The sequence below is a fragment of the Amblyomma mixtum genome, chromosome 5 (assembly GCF_055824585.1).
Source record: "Amblyomma mixtum isolate Tamu chromosome 5, ASM5582458v1, whole genome shotgun sequence".
Taxonomy (NCBI): Eukaryota; Metazoa; Arthropoda; class Arachnida; order Ixodida; family Ixodidae; genus Amblyomma; species Amblyomma mixtum.
This window is the reverse complement of record NC_143016.1, coordinates 92,333,031-92,351,013: the sequence shown is the minus strand read 5'-3', so window position 1 is coordinate 92,351,013 and position 17,983 is coordinate 92,333,031. Positions and strand designations below refer to the sequence as shown.

Here is a 17,983-nt window from a genome sequence, read left to right as displayed (position 1 = left end):
ACCTTCATTCACTTCCAAGAGTCGAACAGCCGTGTCGGAGCAATAAAGAAGACGGAAAAGAAACAGCTATGGTGGAGTGGAGCGTCGCCGCCCCCGGGGGCATGCCGGAGGCCCGGGCTCGATTACCACCTACACCACAGTTTTCTTCTTTCTTTGCTAATTGAGGCCACTTCAAAGTCATATCTGCGCCGTAACAGGATGGTGAAGGTTTGTACGCGAGAAGGGGAGCGTTCGCTCCGAAATAATTACGAGACATTTCTGTATCTTGTAACGCTCACTGCTCACTGATACGGGGAGACAGAGCATGAAGCAGTTGCATTATGACATCTTCAAAAGTTGCTTTGAAGAACCGAAACTGTGGTAGGACTGCGCTGCTTGGTGCAGTTGCTCTGAGCAGAAAATGATCCATGTTATGGGGTTTTAATCGGGGGATGAATGTGCCCTCCTCGCTTAACCGCGGCTAACGCAGTTCTAAAACGCTGACCCCACCTCGTTATCGCGAGCTGTACCTTGCGCCCACCGACCACTGCGGGTCTTGCTCTGAGGGGGAACGAAACAACTAAACTCTGGCTTGCACAAACTAGGCATTTGTTGCTGCAACAATAACGCCGGCTAGCAATAAAATACGCTAAGGAACAGAGGTCGTCCGACTCACCAGCAAAGTTACCAGCGAATGTTCGCCCACGCCAGGGCAGGGGAGAAGCTCCAAGGCCAGACGGGACGAGCGGCGGGAAAATTCTCACACTACGCCTCGCCTCGCTGGCGGAGAGCGGAGCGCCACGCCGACACGTCCGTGTGCGGCCCGTTCCCGAGCCGAAGAGGGAGTGCTCAATCCTTTGCGCACAGCAGTCACTACGTCCGTGAGCCTTGTGTCACTACAACGCCGGCACCCTCCCTTGCTAAAGTAACTAAAAACTAGAAGGGACCCATCTCGGGGAAGCAAACCAAAGGGGAGGAAACGGGGCAAGTCTCCACAATTTTGACGCTGTTAGATTGTCCCAGAGACAAAAACAAGGCAGAACATACGCACACACCAGCCCGTTATACCTAGTGGGATGGCGCGAAGCCAAGGGACTTCGTTATTTTAGAGGACGCACCCCCCCCCCCTCCCCTCTCGTATAATAATGCTACAAAGCGACTATATATTTTGGTCCTTTTCCGTTAGCAGGCTTTTAATAGATGTCGCCGCTGTCTCCGCGTTTCCAAACTGCGAATCCGCATAAAATGAACGTGTCACTGTTTCAAAAAGCTGCAGGGTGAAGTGCAGGTCGCCGTACATTGCGCACACAGATGTATGAGAGAAACGACTTTGTTAATTACTCTGTGCGAGCTCGTTGGAAATAATTCGAATTCCTCATCGATATCCATATTAGCTAAACTAGAGAGCATCAGTGGCCAGAGCTTCCATGCTCACTAAGGCCACGGGCGCTATGGGCCGGAAAGCTTTAGAACGAATGGTGCATTAATGGCAGAGCGCTCCTAACTGCAATTTTATGCAGCGCGTGGTGAGTTTGGCCCCTAAAAGATTCTCTAAGTTTCTCTTCCTTTCTAGTGAGTGTTTGCAAAGGATGTAAACAAGATATGATCACTTGCTTTCAAGAAGAAGGCTACCACTCTACTCTATAGAAAGCATGCGCTGCTTTTCGCACTCTTCTTCGTAACACAATGTCAGTTTTATTAAAGCTACTATACAGGCGTGCTGGTGTTGATGCCCCTCTGCTTCACTTCAGCACCAATACCTACCGCGTCCAATTAAGGCGTTCTGTGAAACTGCACAAAAATCAAGCCTATTACTACATGAAACTGCGACGGCTTAAGGGACACGCTACATTTTATTTGCACTCAGCCGGTAGTCAGTTTAGCACCACTTAAGCTTGCAGAGCGCGAATCGCGTTTGACAGAGAATATGGCGCTGTGATTATCAAACATCACGGTCTTGGCAACAGGGATGACAGTGTTTTAATTTTCAATGTCGATCATGCTTCGTAACTTTTAGACACTATCAGGTATGAAGCAACACATAAAGTGCATCCCCTGCGCTTTTGGTGCGCAAGAGGTCGTACTGAGCACGACTGCTACTGTCTGATAATTATTCTGATCGTAGCTAATGGATTTAGTTACAGAGGAGTGAATGCGCGGAGAAAAATCGAGAAAATTATATATGTTTGTTTGTATGTAGTATTTTAAGAAAAATGTCATACAAGTCCGAGCTTTTTTGTGGGGCCAGAACCTCAGACGTATTGTCACGGCGCTCTTGAAAGTCTGAGCCGGCTCCAGAATTTTGCTTAATGCTTAGTGCAAAATCACTTCTTCACTAGCAATCCTGAAAAAGCCGATGAGTCTCTGAATCCTCTACCTATGACCCTTTACCTCTTACTCTTGAGCTTTGACATTTGACATTTGTCCCTCATTTGATATGACACTCCATCTTTGAGCTTTCAGATGAGATGACTTGATTGCGGTGTGGGTAGTGGAAGGTGACGTGGTACGGAAGTTTAAAAGAAATCGCCCTGAAGGACATTGCAAGTTAATGTCTCGGAAAGAGTCAAGGGAATTCGAAGAAGTGAACACAAGTTTAGGCAGTAGTCAAGCTAACTGGAAACCAAGTGCTTTCTCACGTCATACTCGCTTTACAGCTTTAAAACTCCGTAATTTTTTAAACTTCTATTTTGCAGACATACTTAAGGCAATAGGCAATCTGAAGCTCGGTATGGGCAGTAATCACCTGCGCAGTCTCGTCAGTTACGGCGGGGGCGCGCACGTGCAAAGCCTGCTGAATAGGATTCGTGACGACGCAAAGGCTGAGGATCTGATCAGTGAGATCAAGTTTTGGCTGACCGAGCTCGGCATCGACGGCATCAACTTTCACCTGGAGGGACCCGGACCCCCCCTCTGCAAGCCTGCAGAAATCAAGACAATACTCAACTTCATCGAGGTGACAGGCAGATTTGTTCCTTTTGTCCTTAGAGCAGTATAACGCTGAGCCTGTAAGCTCTGAGTGGACATGTCGAAATTGGTGTCGCTTAAAGGGCACTGCTGCTTTCTCTTGCTCCCAAATACGGCAAGTGCTACTGTCGTCTCGGATCGTTGTAGTTGCGCAGAAGTTCTCATCGCCTCAAACACAAACACAGGCGCCTGTTTCTGCTTTCGAAACCATTAGCACAAATTCTATGTAATTATAGTACAAGCTTTCAGTATTAATTTTTGCGCTACGATTATTGACGCAATGACACCTGAAATTTCAGTCGTGATGACGTAACAGGAAAGAAAGGCCATCTCTCGTCACACAGATGTTACCTCCACATTTGAGGCTCTAAGTGGTTGACGCAGACGACGCTTTCAGATTACGGGCACTGAGATAACTACCGCAATCATTGTGTGGCTTGTATTTTTGAGCATTTTGTTTATTTATATGTGAAATTTTAGGTGCGGATCAGGTAAACAGAAGATAGGACACCGTAAATTAATTGAGTGTAACGTGTGGTTACAATTAGGGAAATTTCCGATTGGCAAATTAGAGGCTGAACTTGAAAGTCTGCACTGCAAGTTCTCTGGCGCACGCGCACGCGAACAGCGCACACGCAGTGAAAACTCACCGTAAGGATGGCGTTTGAACTGAAGCAACAACGACAGCATGTTGGATGAAAAGTTACCCCACGCTACGTTAACTCAGAGTGCTTTTTGTCGGCATTTTTTATTGCAATCCGCAGAAACTACGGAAAGCGCTCCTCAAAGAGACCCTCATCACAGTTCAGCTTCCGGCCTGCCGCAACCCCGAGTGCACTGGGTTCATGAGTGGATGGATGGCAAGGTATGCGCTTGCGGGCACAGGGTATAGCGATTTTTGCGAAAGCCACCGCCCAAGCGGGGTGCCTACCTTCGTTTGATGAGTCTAATTGTGTCCGCTACGCACGTAGAAACATGTTTAGTGCGCAACCTAATCTTTTTATTACGGGCCCTAATCTAATCTAATATACTGAATATGGAGCATGGGGTATCATGAATAAGGCAGGAAACACGTAATACGTAATACACGTAATATTTTGTGAATGCAAAGAGCCCATGTGTATTTTAATACCCGTGGGCCTAATTTACGGCTATGTTGTTTGCGACTGAAACTACTCATTCACGTAAACTTAGAAAAAAAAAATAAAAGCGAAAGCGAAGCCGACACGCGACTGGGTGAAAGGCACTCAACGCGGTGAATGATTTATCCTACTTTTGGAGGTCAGTATAAAAAAAAAAAGGCGGGGTCTGGGACGTTTAATCTGATTTAATACGGCAATCGGCCTCACAGGACAATAATTCAAAGCTTCTAAGAATGCTCGGAGCATGTAGATCAAGATCCCGCAGTAAAACGACGAGCTCAGAATCCTCTTTGGTGCACCTTTAAGCTGCAGTCGAACTGCTTGCGAACCTTGTGCAGAGTTAAAACGCAGACGGTACTGGTTTTCCTGTATGTCACCACAGCCGCGCTTCCCAGCTTGTCCTTTGTATTTCACTATGGAGTTAGCAGCCTGCTGAGTCAAAGCGAGACCAGTTCTTTGCAATATCTTTTTCCCTTCGCCCCTATTGCCCGCACTGATAATGTATAATTTATTCCTAAATGACAGGAGACACCATGCTTACTACCTTTCGTTGCTCTTCCTTTTATTTTTTTTGTGACGTCGGTCAATCTCCTGGTGACGTATGCCGTGGGATGACCCAATGCTCGTCATAGCGGAAACACGCTCATGCCCATGTCGCACCAGCAGACCGGTGTCAAAGCCGATAAATGACGGAGTACGGCGACGCACTTGACATACCTGATGAGTTTCATAGGGAATACCTTAGTCTCGGGAAAGAAATCAAGGGGTGGTTGTGCGAAGAAGTGCCGGAGCATCTGCCCATGGCCCGTCAGGACTGGATGCGCTGTCAGCGGGGTGGCTGATGGTGGAGCCGTGTCCAAACCCTCCATGACTGAGATTGGTCGTCAGTTTCCGCCTCTCAGCCTCCTTTCTTCATGATGGACGTCTGGACTAAATGAGATGAAAACGGCATGAAATAAAGTATAAACGTCTCCTGCTTTCCGTTTTGCCTTGCCGCATGAACACTACCTACCTTCACTGTCGGCATCGTGGGCCACATTGAAACAAAAGCAGGAGATTGTAAAGTTGGCTTTCTTGGCTTGCATTTAATATGCGCACGTTTACCACATACAAGGCTGGCAGACTTTGTTCTTGCTGTCACTTGAGAGTTGCTCAAATCGAACGTGACTAGCAGAGCAATAGGTTTGATATTATGAGGTTTATCATCCTAAACCGACTGGGGCATGAGGGGTGCCGTAGTGGAGGGCTCCAGATAATTTAGACCACCTGGGATTATTTACCCTGTACTGACATCGCCGAGTACACGGTCCTAGCATTTGGCTGCCATCTAAATGCGACCGCCATGGCCAGGATTGAACCTGCGTGTTTCGGGTCAGAGCCACTAGAACTTGATGTCAGTATCTGTCTTGGAATATGAGAAAGAGTATGCTGATGGCGGTCCAGAAAATCAATCATTCTGTTAAATTTTGTGTGGAGTAACCTGTTGTACGGTATAGCCTGGTTAATTCAAAACGCAATTCGGCCCACTGGGAAAGTGTGTATGTGGTGCAATAAAAAAAAGGAATGGCGTTGGCGTTTGGCTGTCTGCTCTACACGAACCGGTTCTAATTATGTAATGCAGAAAATTTGATTTATTAATTAAATATGCGCAGTAATCTTAGTTTTATATTGTAATGCGCCAATAGCTGGCGCATTACCATGACATCGCGAGCTCCAACGCTAGTGCCCTTGTGGTCTTCAACGTGAAAGACACCGACACTAACATTGGAGCTTGCTTTCAGTCATCTTCCATATCAAGCACTTGAGAGATGAGGCAGACATCGGAGTCGTTTAATCAAAAAAGAAAATAGCTTACAGGGAATATCAGAACAAATGATTCATATGGCCGTATGTACTTGTACATATGCGGTATTTTGATGCACGTATCAATTCACTCAACGCATCATAAGTTTTCTCCAAGCGAAAAGTCATGTAATTAGGACATCTGGACAATCGCCTTTATAACGCTAAGCTTCTACCACGTGTATCGTAGCGCTGAAGACTGAAAATTACCCCGGGAATTTTAAACTTTTGTTGCATCCCATCGATTCTGAACGGCCGTCGAAAGAAGTGAGTACGAGAGCAAGAATAATTTATAAGCAAGGTTTCGCAGTCGGCAAGAAGAGTAGGCCATCAGTTTCAACATGTTCGCGCACCATCTCACCGCTCTTTGTAGCCTTTTCTCAATTAGAAGTGAAAAAAAAAATTCCTTGCATTCATGAGAGCACATGGACTTTTGAAATTTGTTCAGCTCAACGCTAAGAAACATACCTTTCGCTAGGGTCTAATGATGATATAATAGGGAAATTGCTCAAATACCAGTCCCATCTTTCTGGTTTTCACATTTTGCTGGTAATGTTGACCACCGCATCCTAGCGGTTTACTGTACATCTGTATTCTGTTTTAAACAATATTTGCGGGTACTTTTGAAGCTGTCATTTATTTTACTGTCATTGCTTCACTCTAATAGGAAGTATGCTAGACAGATTACCTACAGGGCATCCTTCTGCAATAATATTTCCCTCACTACACTTTCGTATAGGAAGAGAGTTCAATAAAGTGGAACTATGAACAGAAGATCAGTTCTTAATGTTTACTGACTACAAACTGGGGTGCTGTACGGTTGGAGGTTGGAGCAGGAGTAGAAAGAACAAAAGCGAAACGTACTGTCATGTCGATCCTTCCAATGCAAAATTCAGTCTAAGCTATCTTAATATAACCGTACGTCATAACACCAACCCGCCAGGTCATCCTGCACACCTGTTCCTCTCCGACTGTCCGGTCTGAAGTACAGATCCGTACACGTAAGACTTGGACTCTGTTAGTGTTAACCTTGGGCAGCAAAGGCTTGAAACGCTGGTCACACTTTTATCTTGGCCGCAGAAAAAAATCCAGGGCAAGTCTATGAAAAACATAGATTGCTTTAGAGCCTGAATAGCTCGGTTATTTTGGTATGATGTGTTTAACGTTCCGAAGCAGCATGTGAACTATGAGAGAAACATCGGTGGTTTTTAAATTTAATCGCAGGCACTTCGACTATTTGTTTCTTATGACGTTCGACTACAAGCTCGATGACCTCTCCAAAACAAAGCTCACTAGCGGACTATATTATTACGAAGGGGACAACCGTACCTCCATCGAGTCGGTAAGTCTTTTTGGCATTGCTGTTACTCACTGCATTCTTTCGATTGCAAAGCAGATTAGTTTTTACGTTACGTTTTGCTGATGTACTGGTCTCTATAAAGTTAGATTGTCAGAATCAAAATGGGCTCCTAGGAATAGTTTAGGATTGGTTTTTTTTTCGCGCTAATCCTTAATATTTCGCTAATCCGTCGCTAACAAGGTAGGCGCAAAACAATCACATCGTGGAAAAATACCTGATAGCATAAGAAAATGCTTTTAGTGCAGGAAAGCGTTTAACGGCGAATAATTCACTTCTATTTGTCCCTACCTCAGCCCATCCGAACTCAGAGAAAACTGGAAAAAAATAAAGCACGCGATTATTGCACCGCAGCGAGCAGACAGCGTTGCTGCTTTCGCAGAAAATCCCCAATGGATGACCGAAGAGAGTATTGAAAACATTGAAGCTTTTTATTCTATTGGAACGGACAGACAGTGAGGCTTTGTTTGTGACGAGGTCTCTGTGATCTTCGTGCAAGAGTTCGTTGCGTTATTCGCGCATGTATTTGTCTGCGGTCGCACATGCTTGTAGAGTCTGAATTTCTCTCTTGGTTGGTTTGGTTTATTGGGGTTTAACGTCCAAAAGCGACTCAGGCTTTGAGGGACGTCGTAGTGGAGGGCTGCTGGTAATTTCGAATACCTGGGTTCCTATTAAGTGCATTAACATTACACACGATGGCGTCTGGCTTTTCGCCTCCATCGCAATTCGGCCGCCGCGGCCGATATCGAACCACCGCTTTTCGGGTCATCAGCAAAGCACCATAATTACTGCGCAACCGCCGGGGACCATTTTTCTTTTCGATCATGACAGGTTTTTTGTGTCTTCTTGGCTTGTCGCGAGCACAAAATGTCTATAAATGTACGTGCGCCTTGGTTGCTGTACAGCATCCACCTCGCATCCACGAGGTGCTGGGTGAGATCCCCCGAGTCGCCAGGTACCCACCAGTTTTCGAATGGGTGCAAGCTTTTCCCTTGCCTGTTGCTGGGCCTTTCAGGGTTGAAATGCTTGGGAAAATGGTCATGGACAAAGGCATTGCGTAATAATCATATTTATATTAATATACTTTTGCCAATCCCTAGCGTCCTCATTGCTTGCATCCCCCAGACCGACCTCAACTGGAACGTGTGACACTAATGGGAGTAAATGAAACGAAAAGAAATGCTTATGTTAAGACGCCAGTAAAAGCCGAGGATTCTAAATACACCTTTCATAAGTAGACCTCTCAGTCATCGCTGCTGCAACACGGGTGCTTACGAGAGACGCAACGAAAATAGTGCATAAATTTCTATAGTGACGACCCTCCTTGTGTTGTCGCATGTCTAAGGATTAGATGAAATCATTGAGCAGCACGCATGAATTGCTGCTGGGTGGTAATGTCTAGGTGTAGCATGGGTTAGGCGGCAAGCTATTATCACTGAGAACGCAAAAGCGCCCCCTGCCCCAAAGAAGGGTGAATTAAGGCCATAAACTTCCTTTAGGACACAACCGCACGACAAACATTCAGATGATTGGGCAAGTTACAAGAAGTGTATGCGCTCGCGAAAAATTTGCTTGCAACCTTCTTCTCTTTCGAGATGTTGTCTCCTGATAGATACCGTTTTGTTGTCATTACTGAAGACATTACGCATGCCTCAAAATTTTATTATTATTCACATAGTGCCAAGTTATGAAATGCGGTAAAGTTAGTGCCCCACATATTATGAGAGAAATCGAGCCCAGAACTGCCTACAAGAATGTTCTGACTGCCACGCGGCTACTGAAGGAAAACGCGAGCACCTATGGCTGTCCCCGAAGAAAGCGGCAGCAAACACTTCGAGGCAGACAAGGCATGCAATTCAAATTGGCGTAGTCTCTTCTACACTTAATTTGGGCCTCGGCGCCGGCGTAAAAAAGCAGCCTCATTGCAGCCAAGTGGCGTATTATACAGAGGCAGCAAAACCCTAGGTTTGTTTCAATAGTCCCTCCTTTCGGGCATTCCTGCGTTTAGATCTTTATTTGTGGTTTTCAAAGTACTCCGGATTTGAGAGGAACTGTTATTACTGTGATAGATTTATTCTTCACTAGCGATTCAGTCCTATTCATTTCAATATATATGACCTCGAATGATAGCCCTTTTCATCACATGTGCAGCGTCTGAGCACGCAGAAGAATATTCGTGCTAAAATTCTGTTTGCAACCACAAAACAGAAATGTCTTATTTACTTAACTCTCTCAGTGCAGCGTTGCTATCGGTGAAGCTTTTGCCACTGATACAGAGCGAACGCTTACCAGATGCATAATGCACAGCCATGCACACTCAGCCTGCCTTCGAGCCTGGGCGCAAGGGGCTTATTATGCTTCAGCCGATGACTCTGGCTGCAGCAGCGCCCGATCTCATGGAACAAATTGAATTTAAAGGATTTAAAAAGCAGGCGGAGCTGACGGAGTTTTGCAGAGAAGCAATCCTATTTCCACGGACTGGGCCACAGGAGCTAGTTCTACTTATGGGGATGTCTTTACGGGCGGATGTAAGCCGAAAGGTATGGGGAGAGCTGAGAAGGCATTCCTTTTCCACGAAAAATCTACACAGCATCCCAAGTCTTTTCCGTAAAGCTGTCCAAACAATGCATGGTGCGAATGCCTCTCATGTCACCGCTTTGAAAAGTTGAGTGGTTATGAAGAAGGTAATGCGGCCCACGTTCTCGAGATCGACAGCGCTTTTCAGAGCCCCGACCGGGCATCCTCCTGGACAATGTGGGCGCGGGACGCTGTTTGGTGTGCAGACTGAATATGCTCTTCATGGCCGTAGTTACCAAGCTTGCGTTTCGGATGGGTGTGGCCCGCGTAAAGAAAAAGAGTGCGGGCCGCTGCTGCGCAGAAGTAGAAATACAGGATCATCTCCAGTTACAAGCGCGCTACTCTGCAGCGAACTTCGTCGAAGCGCTCATGTATCATTGCGACAACGTCAACTGTGAGGCATTGGTCGGCTGAGCAAGTTCAGAAGAGCATTGTGTCACTGCTGTTGCATCTGAACTCAACGTCGCTGACATGTATACAACTGCTGGCACCTCTTGTAGCTGCCTTGTGTACCTTTTAGTGCCAAAGCACCAATCCGGAGGTTCACAGCCTAGCAGAATCGTCTAGTGTATGTATGCGCAGCAGGCTCGCCTAGCGCGAGCGCTCCCTTCCGTGGCACTGCCCGTTCATCGTCGTCTTCTACGTGACACTAACATGGATTGTGGGTACCGACGTCATACAGGTGGCTGCTCTGCGAGAAAGTAAAAAAAAAACAAAGAAGAAGCTGTAAAAAGAGATTAAATATGCTTCTGTTTGCATGTTGCGAGCGCTGCGGTCAGCGGCTACAGCATAGTGCCGCAAATGCTTGTAATGTTTATTTGTTTATGTTTATTTGTTCAAGATGCCAGCTTATACTTCACTAATTCTTCCTATACTACAATATGCCATCATAGCCTGGTTTGAATATACAAAATATTGCCCAGACTGTCTTGCTGAATGTCTTCGTAACTGTTGGACCACCGTCACTATTGCGGGACGACACAAATAAAACGAGGAAGCTGAGAAAACAAAGCACTGGACTCACTGCGTCTGTTTCTTCTCTGCTCATGCCTTTGTGTGCCGCTGTCATTGACCACGAATAACCAATCAGATGAGGGAACAATGTGAACAATAGGTGTCTCGTATCTCATAAGACTAACTCGCACGAGACAACCAGGCTGAAGGATCCTACCAAACGGGTCTGCTAAGTCACCATACAAAACTGATATTTGCGGTTTGATTTAAAGGCCGCCTTTATTTCCATTTTGCAGGAGTCATGTTTGGGCCGGTGGATAAATGCAGGTGTGCCCAAATACAAGATCATACCAGGAATCGCCACGTATGGTCGTAGCTTTACATTGAATGACCCGGCCTACAATGGCGTCAGTGCGAAGCTCAACGCAAACCACCCGCTAGGTTACGGCGCGAACTTCACCCAGACGGACGGCTACATGAACTACGTCGAGGTGAGCGACGGTGCTTTTGTTACTGTATAGCGGAGTGACACTGAAAGGCTGTTCGGGTGCATAGGACCAAGATAAAAGGTTAGATCTCCCACTGATGACTTATTAGCTATTAATTGATTCGAATTGTCATACAGAAAGGCAGCGCTGACTTTAATCCAACATTTACATTAATTGCTTCTAGATATGTAAAAAGGCCTAAATCGGGTCATAAAACTTCCACTTCTGTTTAAGAGGCAGTCTAATCTCGCAGAGAAGGCACATGACTGGTACCACGGGAAAATTTTTAAAATAACGCTTTAGCTCTTCGTTGAGGCTAAGGACGCCTTCCTGCCGTATGGAGCTACAAACAGTTATTTCTTATCGCCAGTTTATTTGTTGTGGATTGTATACGTTTCGGGGTTCTTAGTGCAATGTAAAATACGCTCCATTTGCGGCAGTATACATTGGACTCCATGCGTGTAGTAGTGCGCCCCACCCCTATGAGAACGACGGAAAAGCTACTTCAAATTCGGTTTTGTACTTTCAAAGGTAGATTGCGGAGCTGCGGAGCATCTTTGCGTTTAGCGTCTTTTTTCTTTTCCTTGTCGTAGAAAAAAGTAATTTGACAATGGCTGGTTGAATTGAATTCTTGGCTCATTGGTTTTGCGCACAAAATGAACGCTTATGTAATACACGCATGTAATTGCTGAGGTTTCCTCATTTATTTAGGCCTTTTTGTTCTCTGCAGATGTCATTGCATCCCACTGATCCGTTACCAGGAAATATTCGCCTTTTGTCTGTCAGCGGTACGGCCTTATGTACAGCAGCAATTTTGTACCAACGGCTGTATCAGGAAGCTCTTTCGTTTTAATACTAATACGATGACGACATCGACTAAAATATAAGATTTCAGCATTCAGACACCTGAGGAACAACAGAAACCGCCTCGACACTTACAATGTGCCATTGAAGGTGTTATTGCCGTCCAGGTCTCAGCTTCGCAAAGGAAAATGAAAAGGAATTTTATAGTTGTGGGTTTTGGATAAATCTTTCGAGCATTCTAAACGTGCTGGATATCAATGCATACTATTTGATCCGAACATTAAAAAAAGACGCGTAAGTGTATCTAATTGTTCCTTTGTAAAGTAAGCGAGAACACCTTCATTTTCATTTTCATCTTCATTTTCACCTACCTGTAAGCGTTGCTTACAATTTTTCGACTGATCTCTCAGCTTATTCATCTGCACAAAGTTTCGATTTATTCTCAGACCTGTACGCGGGTGAATGACCTCCACTGGAAACGAGAATGGGTGAAGTACGCGGCGACACCCTACATTTACCACGGGGACCAGTGGGTCAGCTACGACGACATGGACAGCGTTGCCGTGAAGGTATGCCTTCTGTCTTTTTTACAACGAGAACGCCAAGAAAGGGCTGGCGAGATCCACAAGTTATCTGTTTTGCAAGAGCGTTTCGGTATAAGGGCTGTAAACTGGGCCTATTGTACAGTGACTGTATGAAGAAAAGTGCAATTAAAAAGGAAGGACCCAATTGGAGCTAGCTACCCACATTAAGTAAAAAAATTTTTTTGCCAACTGTTTTTCTTATAAATCATGTTATTCTTTTTTCAAATGCTAACAGAATATATATTTAACAGAATAAACAGAATTAATATAGTTAACTGTGAACAGTGAACCGAATATAGTTAACAAAAAAAAATGATGATTGGTGATGACGTTTTGCTAAAGTTCTGTCAGTACTGCTATGCTTAGGTCCCGTGCGCTTTTAATCCCCCCCCCCCCCCGTTCTTATGTACAAACTTGCCCCATCTTTCACTCCTATTCAAATAAATAATCCATCAACATTTAGCAGTTTTTGGAATGTTGCTCATTACTGCTTAATAGTGCACCTTTTTGGCCGCATCGGTCTTACATTGTTAAGCAAGGGTTAAGGGGTTACACGACACAAACGTGGATTCAGAAGGACACACATCTTTATATCTTCATGTCTGCCAACCGTCTCTTTCGTTGCTTATGAAAAAAAAGTCTCAGCAAGCTCACTTGCCTTCTGCCTACGGCTTCACCTCAATGCTTTTCTTCTTACCAGCAAAAGATGACATGGCTTATAAGTTATAACGCGTAGCCGGCAATAAATATTGTAGGCATGAAGATATAAGTATGTGTGCCGTTCTGAATAAAATCAGTTGCGAGTTTGCGCGGCCCCTGTGCTCTTCAAGTTAAGAGACCATAAGCGGGCGGAGTGGGTGAGGGAACAAACGCGGGTTAATGAAATCCTAGTCGAAACCAAGGGAAAGAAATGAGCTTCGGCAGGGCACGTAATTCGAAGGCCGGGTAAGCGCTTGTCTTCAAGGGTAACGGAGTGCATTTTAAGAGAAGGGAAGCATAGCAGGGGGCGGGAGAAAGTTAGTTGGGTGGATGAGATTAATAAATTGGCGGGGATACGGTGTCGGCAGTTGGCAAAGAAGAGGGTTAATTGCAGAGACGTGGGAGAGGCCTTTGCCCTGCAGTGGGCGTAGTGAGGCTGGTGATGGTGATGAATCCCTTGTTGAACGATCATCAGTTTTCCTTCTTCAATAATAGGTGTTCCCTTCGCGGAAATGCAGCACTTGAACTCAAGTAATGCGCTATTGACACTTGTATTTTATTTACTGATGTTCTAAGGCCTCATGGTTCCGGAAGCATTGGCTGGGCGGCATCTTTGTGTGGTCGTTGGACGCGGACGATTATTCGGGTGAGTGCACAGGCGAGCTCTACCCCATGGTGACAGAGGCATCGATACCAATGACGAATTATCGGCCCATCCCTATGCGGCGATCCAAGGACGAAATGCCAAAGGTGCGTTTCCCCTTGTATAATGTCTAAGTTATCGATGCCGCGTGTGCAACAGTACAGTGCAGTGGGATTAAGAGGAGAGAGCGAAAATATATTTAAAAATCTAGTCTGAGGTTTTAGCCTCATGTCTATCGCTCGTCACCACACATAGTTTGTATTTAAATTTGCATGAATTGTACGATAGAGATGCGGTTTACATTCAGTTGCGGGCTGTATGAAAGCGCGTTCCTTATCTCCAGCCTTTGTACATAACTTCTCGCAACACACACATTGAAGCATTCTCATGCATTATGGAATCGAAAGGGTAGGCCGCGTGTTTCCCGGATTTTAAACACCAGTGCAATGCCTTTTACGCGGAGGAAGCTGAACATCCGCAGTAGTCCTTTCCACCGAAGTTGTGAAGTATGTTTGGTTATCCGTAATGATGAAAGAATGGCTCGGGAGCTAAAAGCCTCAAAATACGAACTGAAAAACGAGTGGAAGTTCCAGTCTGAAGGATGTGCTCGCTAGGACAGGAAATACGCAAATTGTAGAAAGGGTGCTCCTCACAACTATCGCCAGGCTGAAATTTGTCAATAGCTGTTCGTGTTGTAACGCAGAACTGCTGAACGATATCAACGGTGCATACCATTTCACCTAATCATGACAGTGAAATGTCAAAGGAATTTTCTGACAAGGAAATGTTATCGAAGTGCATTTCCTCGGCAAAGTCTACAAATACATTTATAAACACATTGTTTTTACTTTGCTGAGGGCAGTTACAGCGAGGCTTGTACATTTTACTTTGGGCAGTCTAGATTTGAATGTGCAGCTCAAAAAAGCCATCTTTATTGCTGTATAACGTAGGTCACTGGAATTTCATTGCTGACTTTATGAGAGACTTTGGTAGTTGTACAGCCTTTATAAATATTTTCCAGTAGTTTTACCTAAGAAACTTCGAGATCCTGACTACGCATTGTCTGCATGACTGCTGAGGTTTAGGCTGAGTCAAATGCTTTCTCGTAATCTGTGAGGGCTCTACATAGGGGTTCTTTATATTATGGGAATTTCTGTATCACCTGATTGATAATGAAAATATGGTATACTGTCGTGTGTCCGTTAGGAAAGCCTGCCTGAGATTTATGTTGATTGAGGTCCAAGGTAATTCTGACTGCATTAGCCTTTGTCTTAGTAAATACCTCATAGTCAACGGATAGCAAGAAAATCGGTCAGTAATTTCTCAAGTCCTTGACGTCGTCTTTATTATGAGTTATGGATTATGTACTTAGAATTTACTACTTTAAAACGGATGATGCTACAAGATTTCGGAGATGCCAGTCAGAAACAAGAATCTGACAAGAAGCCCAGTTATTAAATTGAAATTATTCTACAAACAAAATAATTTCTCGAAAGCTCTTCCCAGTGTCTCCTATTAAGTATTCAACTTTGGATTACATGTGGAAGGTAGCAAGCGTATACACCCTGTTCTGCTTAACATACGAAGAACGTAAAAGAGTGCTGCATGGGAACAAGTGATGCCGCTTTTGTTTCAGGTACAATGCAAGCAGATTTAGCTAACGCTTTATTTTTGTGCTACACTTTCAGAGATTACATTGACGAAGATCCTTGAAAAATGGTACCCAAATTGTACAAGATTTCAAGAAACAAGCGACTTCTACGTCTGACAGGAAGACGACCATGCCACGCAACGACGCAACGACGGCCACGCAACGACGGCCACGCAATTTTAGATATGCCAATAAACTGTGCAGTGCTCTTTGTTAACTAAATTCATTTCGTCCCGTTAGGCTGCCGTGCCGTTCGTTAAAGCAAAGCCCTGATATATGACTCCAATGACTTATTCTGTAATGAACTTGTTGCTTTCGCAAAGCATATCAAGAATCGTCACTATGTTGCACATAATGTCAACGACAGACAATGTTTAAAAAAAATTCAGGGGGGCACTTTGTTGACCTGAAGTGCGGTGAGGCGAAAGCCTTAAGCGTGGTGTTCCTGCTTGCGTCACTAAGGCGTTGTTAAGATGTTAGGCTTCGCCTCTAAGAGTGAAACACGACAGCGTCTTGCAACACTGCCAGGGAGTCCATAGAACGCCGTCGCTCGTTCGGTTCTACGCCTTGCTCGTCGGTAAATTCGTTTTTGAGGAAAGTAAATATATCTGTCTCTCATATCTCGGTGGACACCTAAACCTCGCCGTAACGGCAAGGGAGGAAGATGGGAGTGAACGAAGACGCCGTATTCACTAGACGCGGCTTTGTTCATTCCAGACCTTCGAAAGAGGGTAAGAAGAATGTGGGTAACGCCTTCAGGAAAAACTTTCTTCTTTCAGCTGCACACAGGTACCTTACCTGTTAAAAGATGGTTACATGAAAGAGACATATACGTCCCGTGGGGCAGCCATTGCCTTCTGTGTAGGAAGGAGGAAACAATTGACCATGTTTTTGTCGACTGTAATAATGCAATCTTCTTTCGGGACGTGTTGCAGCGAACCATAAAGAAAGATTTGCCGCTCACTCCGCACGGCATTAGGTTTCTGCCTGTCGAAGACGATGGAGCTCCATATGACACAATTTTTCTGCTTGGCTTGCATGCAGTGTGGCGTAGTGCCATGGCATATCGCCATTGCGATCCTGGAGCCAGATCTGTGTATCAATATTTTGTTGAGAGTGTCCTGAAAATTTACGATGTGTTAAAAAATCAAGGTTTTGACGAAGAAATTGTATCCCTTTTCCAGAATCTATCCCAACTGAAGAAGTTGGAATGGTCGCTGGAAGCGAGGAGTGCTGTAGCCATGTAAATAGCCATGTAAATAGCCACATATGTTGTAATGCACTGTATTCCCACGCCTTTGAAGGCAATAAAGAAAAAAAAGGTGGCATGGCGGAGTGGTTAGCATGCTCGTCTCGCACTCCGGAGACCGGGGTTCGATTCCCGAACTCGACCAATTTCCTACTCGGTTTTATTTATTTATCTGGCCTGACTTGAAAGGTTATTTAGACTAATTCGCTAATTCAGCAATTAACTAAACTCAGTACCCACTTACTTGTATTATCACTATGCGATCCCTTTAATTGGTTGCATGGTTGCTAGCCAAAGTACAATTGGCCCTGTTTGAAATTCGCGCAGTGTGACTGTGCTGTCCCGAGTCCAGTTTGAATTTCCCAGCCGGGCGCCAGCCTCATCTGCGAACACTGGACTTCTCTCCTCCCCGCTCTTTCTCTTCCTTCTCCCCGCGCGCCTTCCCTCTCGCCCGCGTGCTTTCTCCCTCTTTACACCTCCCTCCGGAGGTGTCATGTTACGTAACTCGTGACTCTTTCGTTCCTTCTACCGCGCTGCACGACTGTGGCAGCACCGCGTTTTTACAAGTTGTAAATGCCTGGATAAATGTTCGATTTTCCTTGTGTTTGCGACCTGTCATCTATCTGAGGAGTGGCCGCAACCCCAACGCGTACGGAATCAGAATAGTAAAAACGCGACGATCGTCGAGTCGGTGTCTCGCGCAATCTTCGAAAGCACCTAGGCTCCGCTGGCTGGCTCCGCTCTTCAGAAGTTCCGTTTTCGCATCGCAGCCACGGACGACATGGCGTGACAAGACCGCAAGTCGCCCGCTGCTCAAGTGAGTCCGGACCAGTCTCATTTTGCATGCTCTGAGAACACAGCAAGCTATGTGCAGTCACGGCATTCGTCGCGCTCAGCTCGTTCGGAGCGTTCGGCCGTCTCGACAACGCCAAGCATGCTGGCCGCCAGAGCAAGAGCGGAGGCCGCCGCGGCGCTAGTACAGGCTTCTCTCAAGAGGAAGGAAGCCGCGGTGAAACTGGAAAAGGCCAGACTGGAAGAACAACAGAA

The 17,983-nt window shown here is 45.4% G+C and overlaps 1 protein-coding gene across 1 annotated transcript in view; it reads left to right on the top strand.

The window, feature by feature from the left end:
• LOC149343042 (putative chitinase 10) overlaps positions 1-17,983 on the top strand; it is a 44,128-nt gene that overhangs the window by 24,910 nt on the left and 1,235 nt on the right. Inside the window, exons 13-18 of the mRNA XM_089546882.1 lie at positions 2,676-2,935; positions 3,711-3,811; positions 7,155-7,272; positions 11,115-11,309; positions 12,557-12,679; positions 13,970-14,143. Coding sequence (XP_089403008.1) covers positions 2,676-2,935; positions 3,711-3,811; positions 7,155-7,272; positions 11,115-11,309; positions 12,557-12,679; positions 13,970-14,143 — 971 coding nt within the window. The remainder of the gene's footprint in view (positions 1-2,675; positions 2,936-3,710; positions 3,812-7,154; positions 7,273-11,114; positions 11,310-12,556; positions 12,680-13,969; positions 14,144-17,983) is intronic.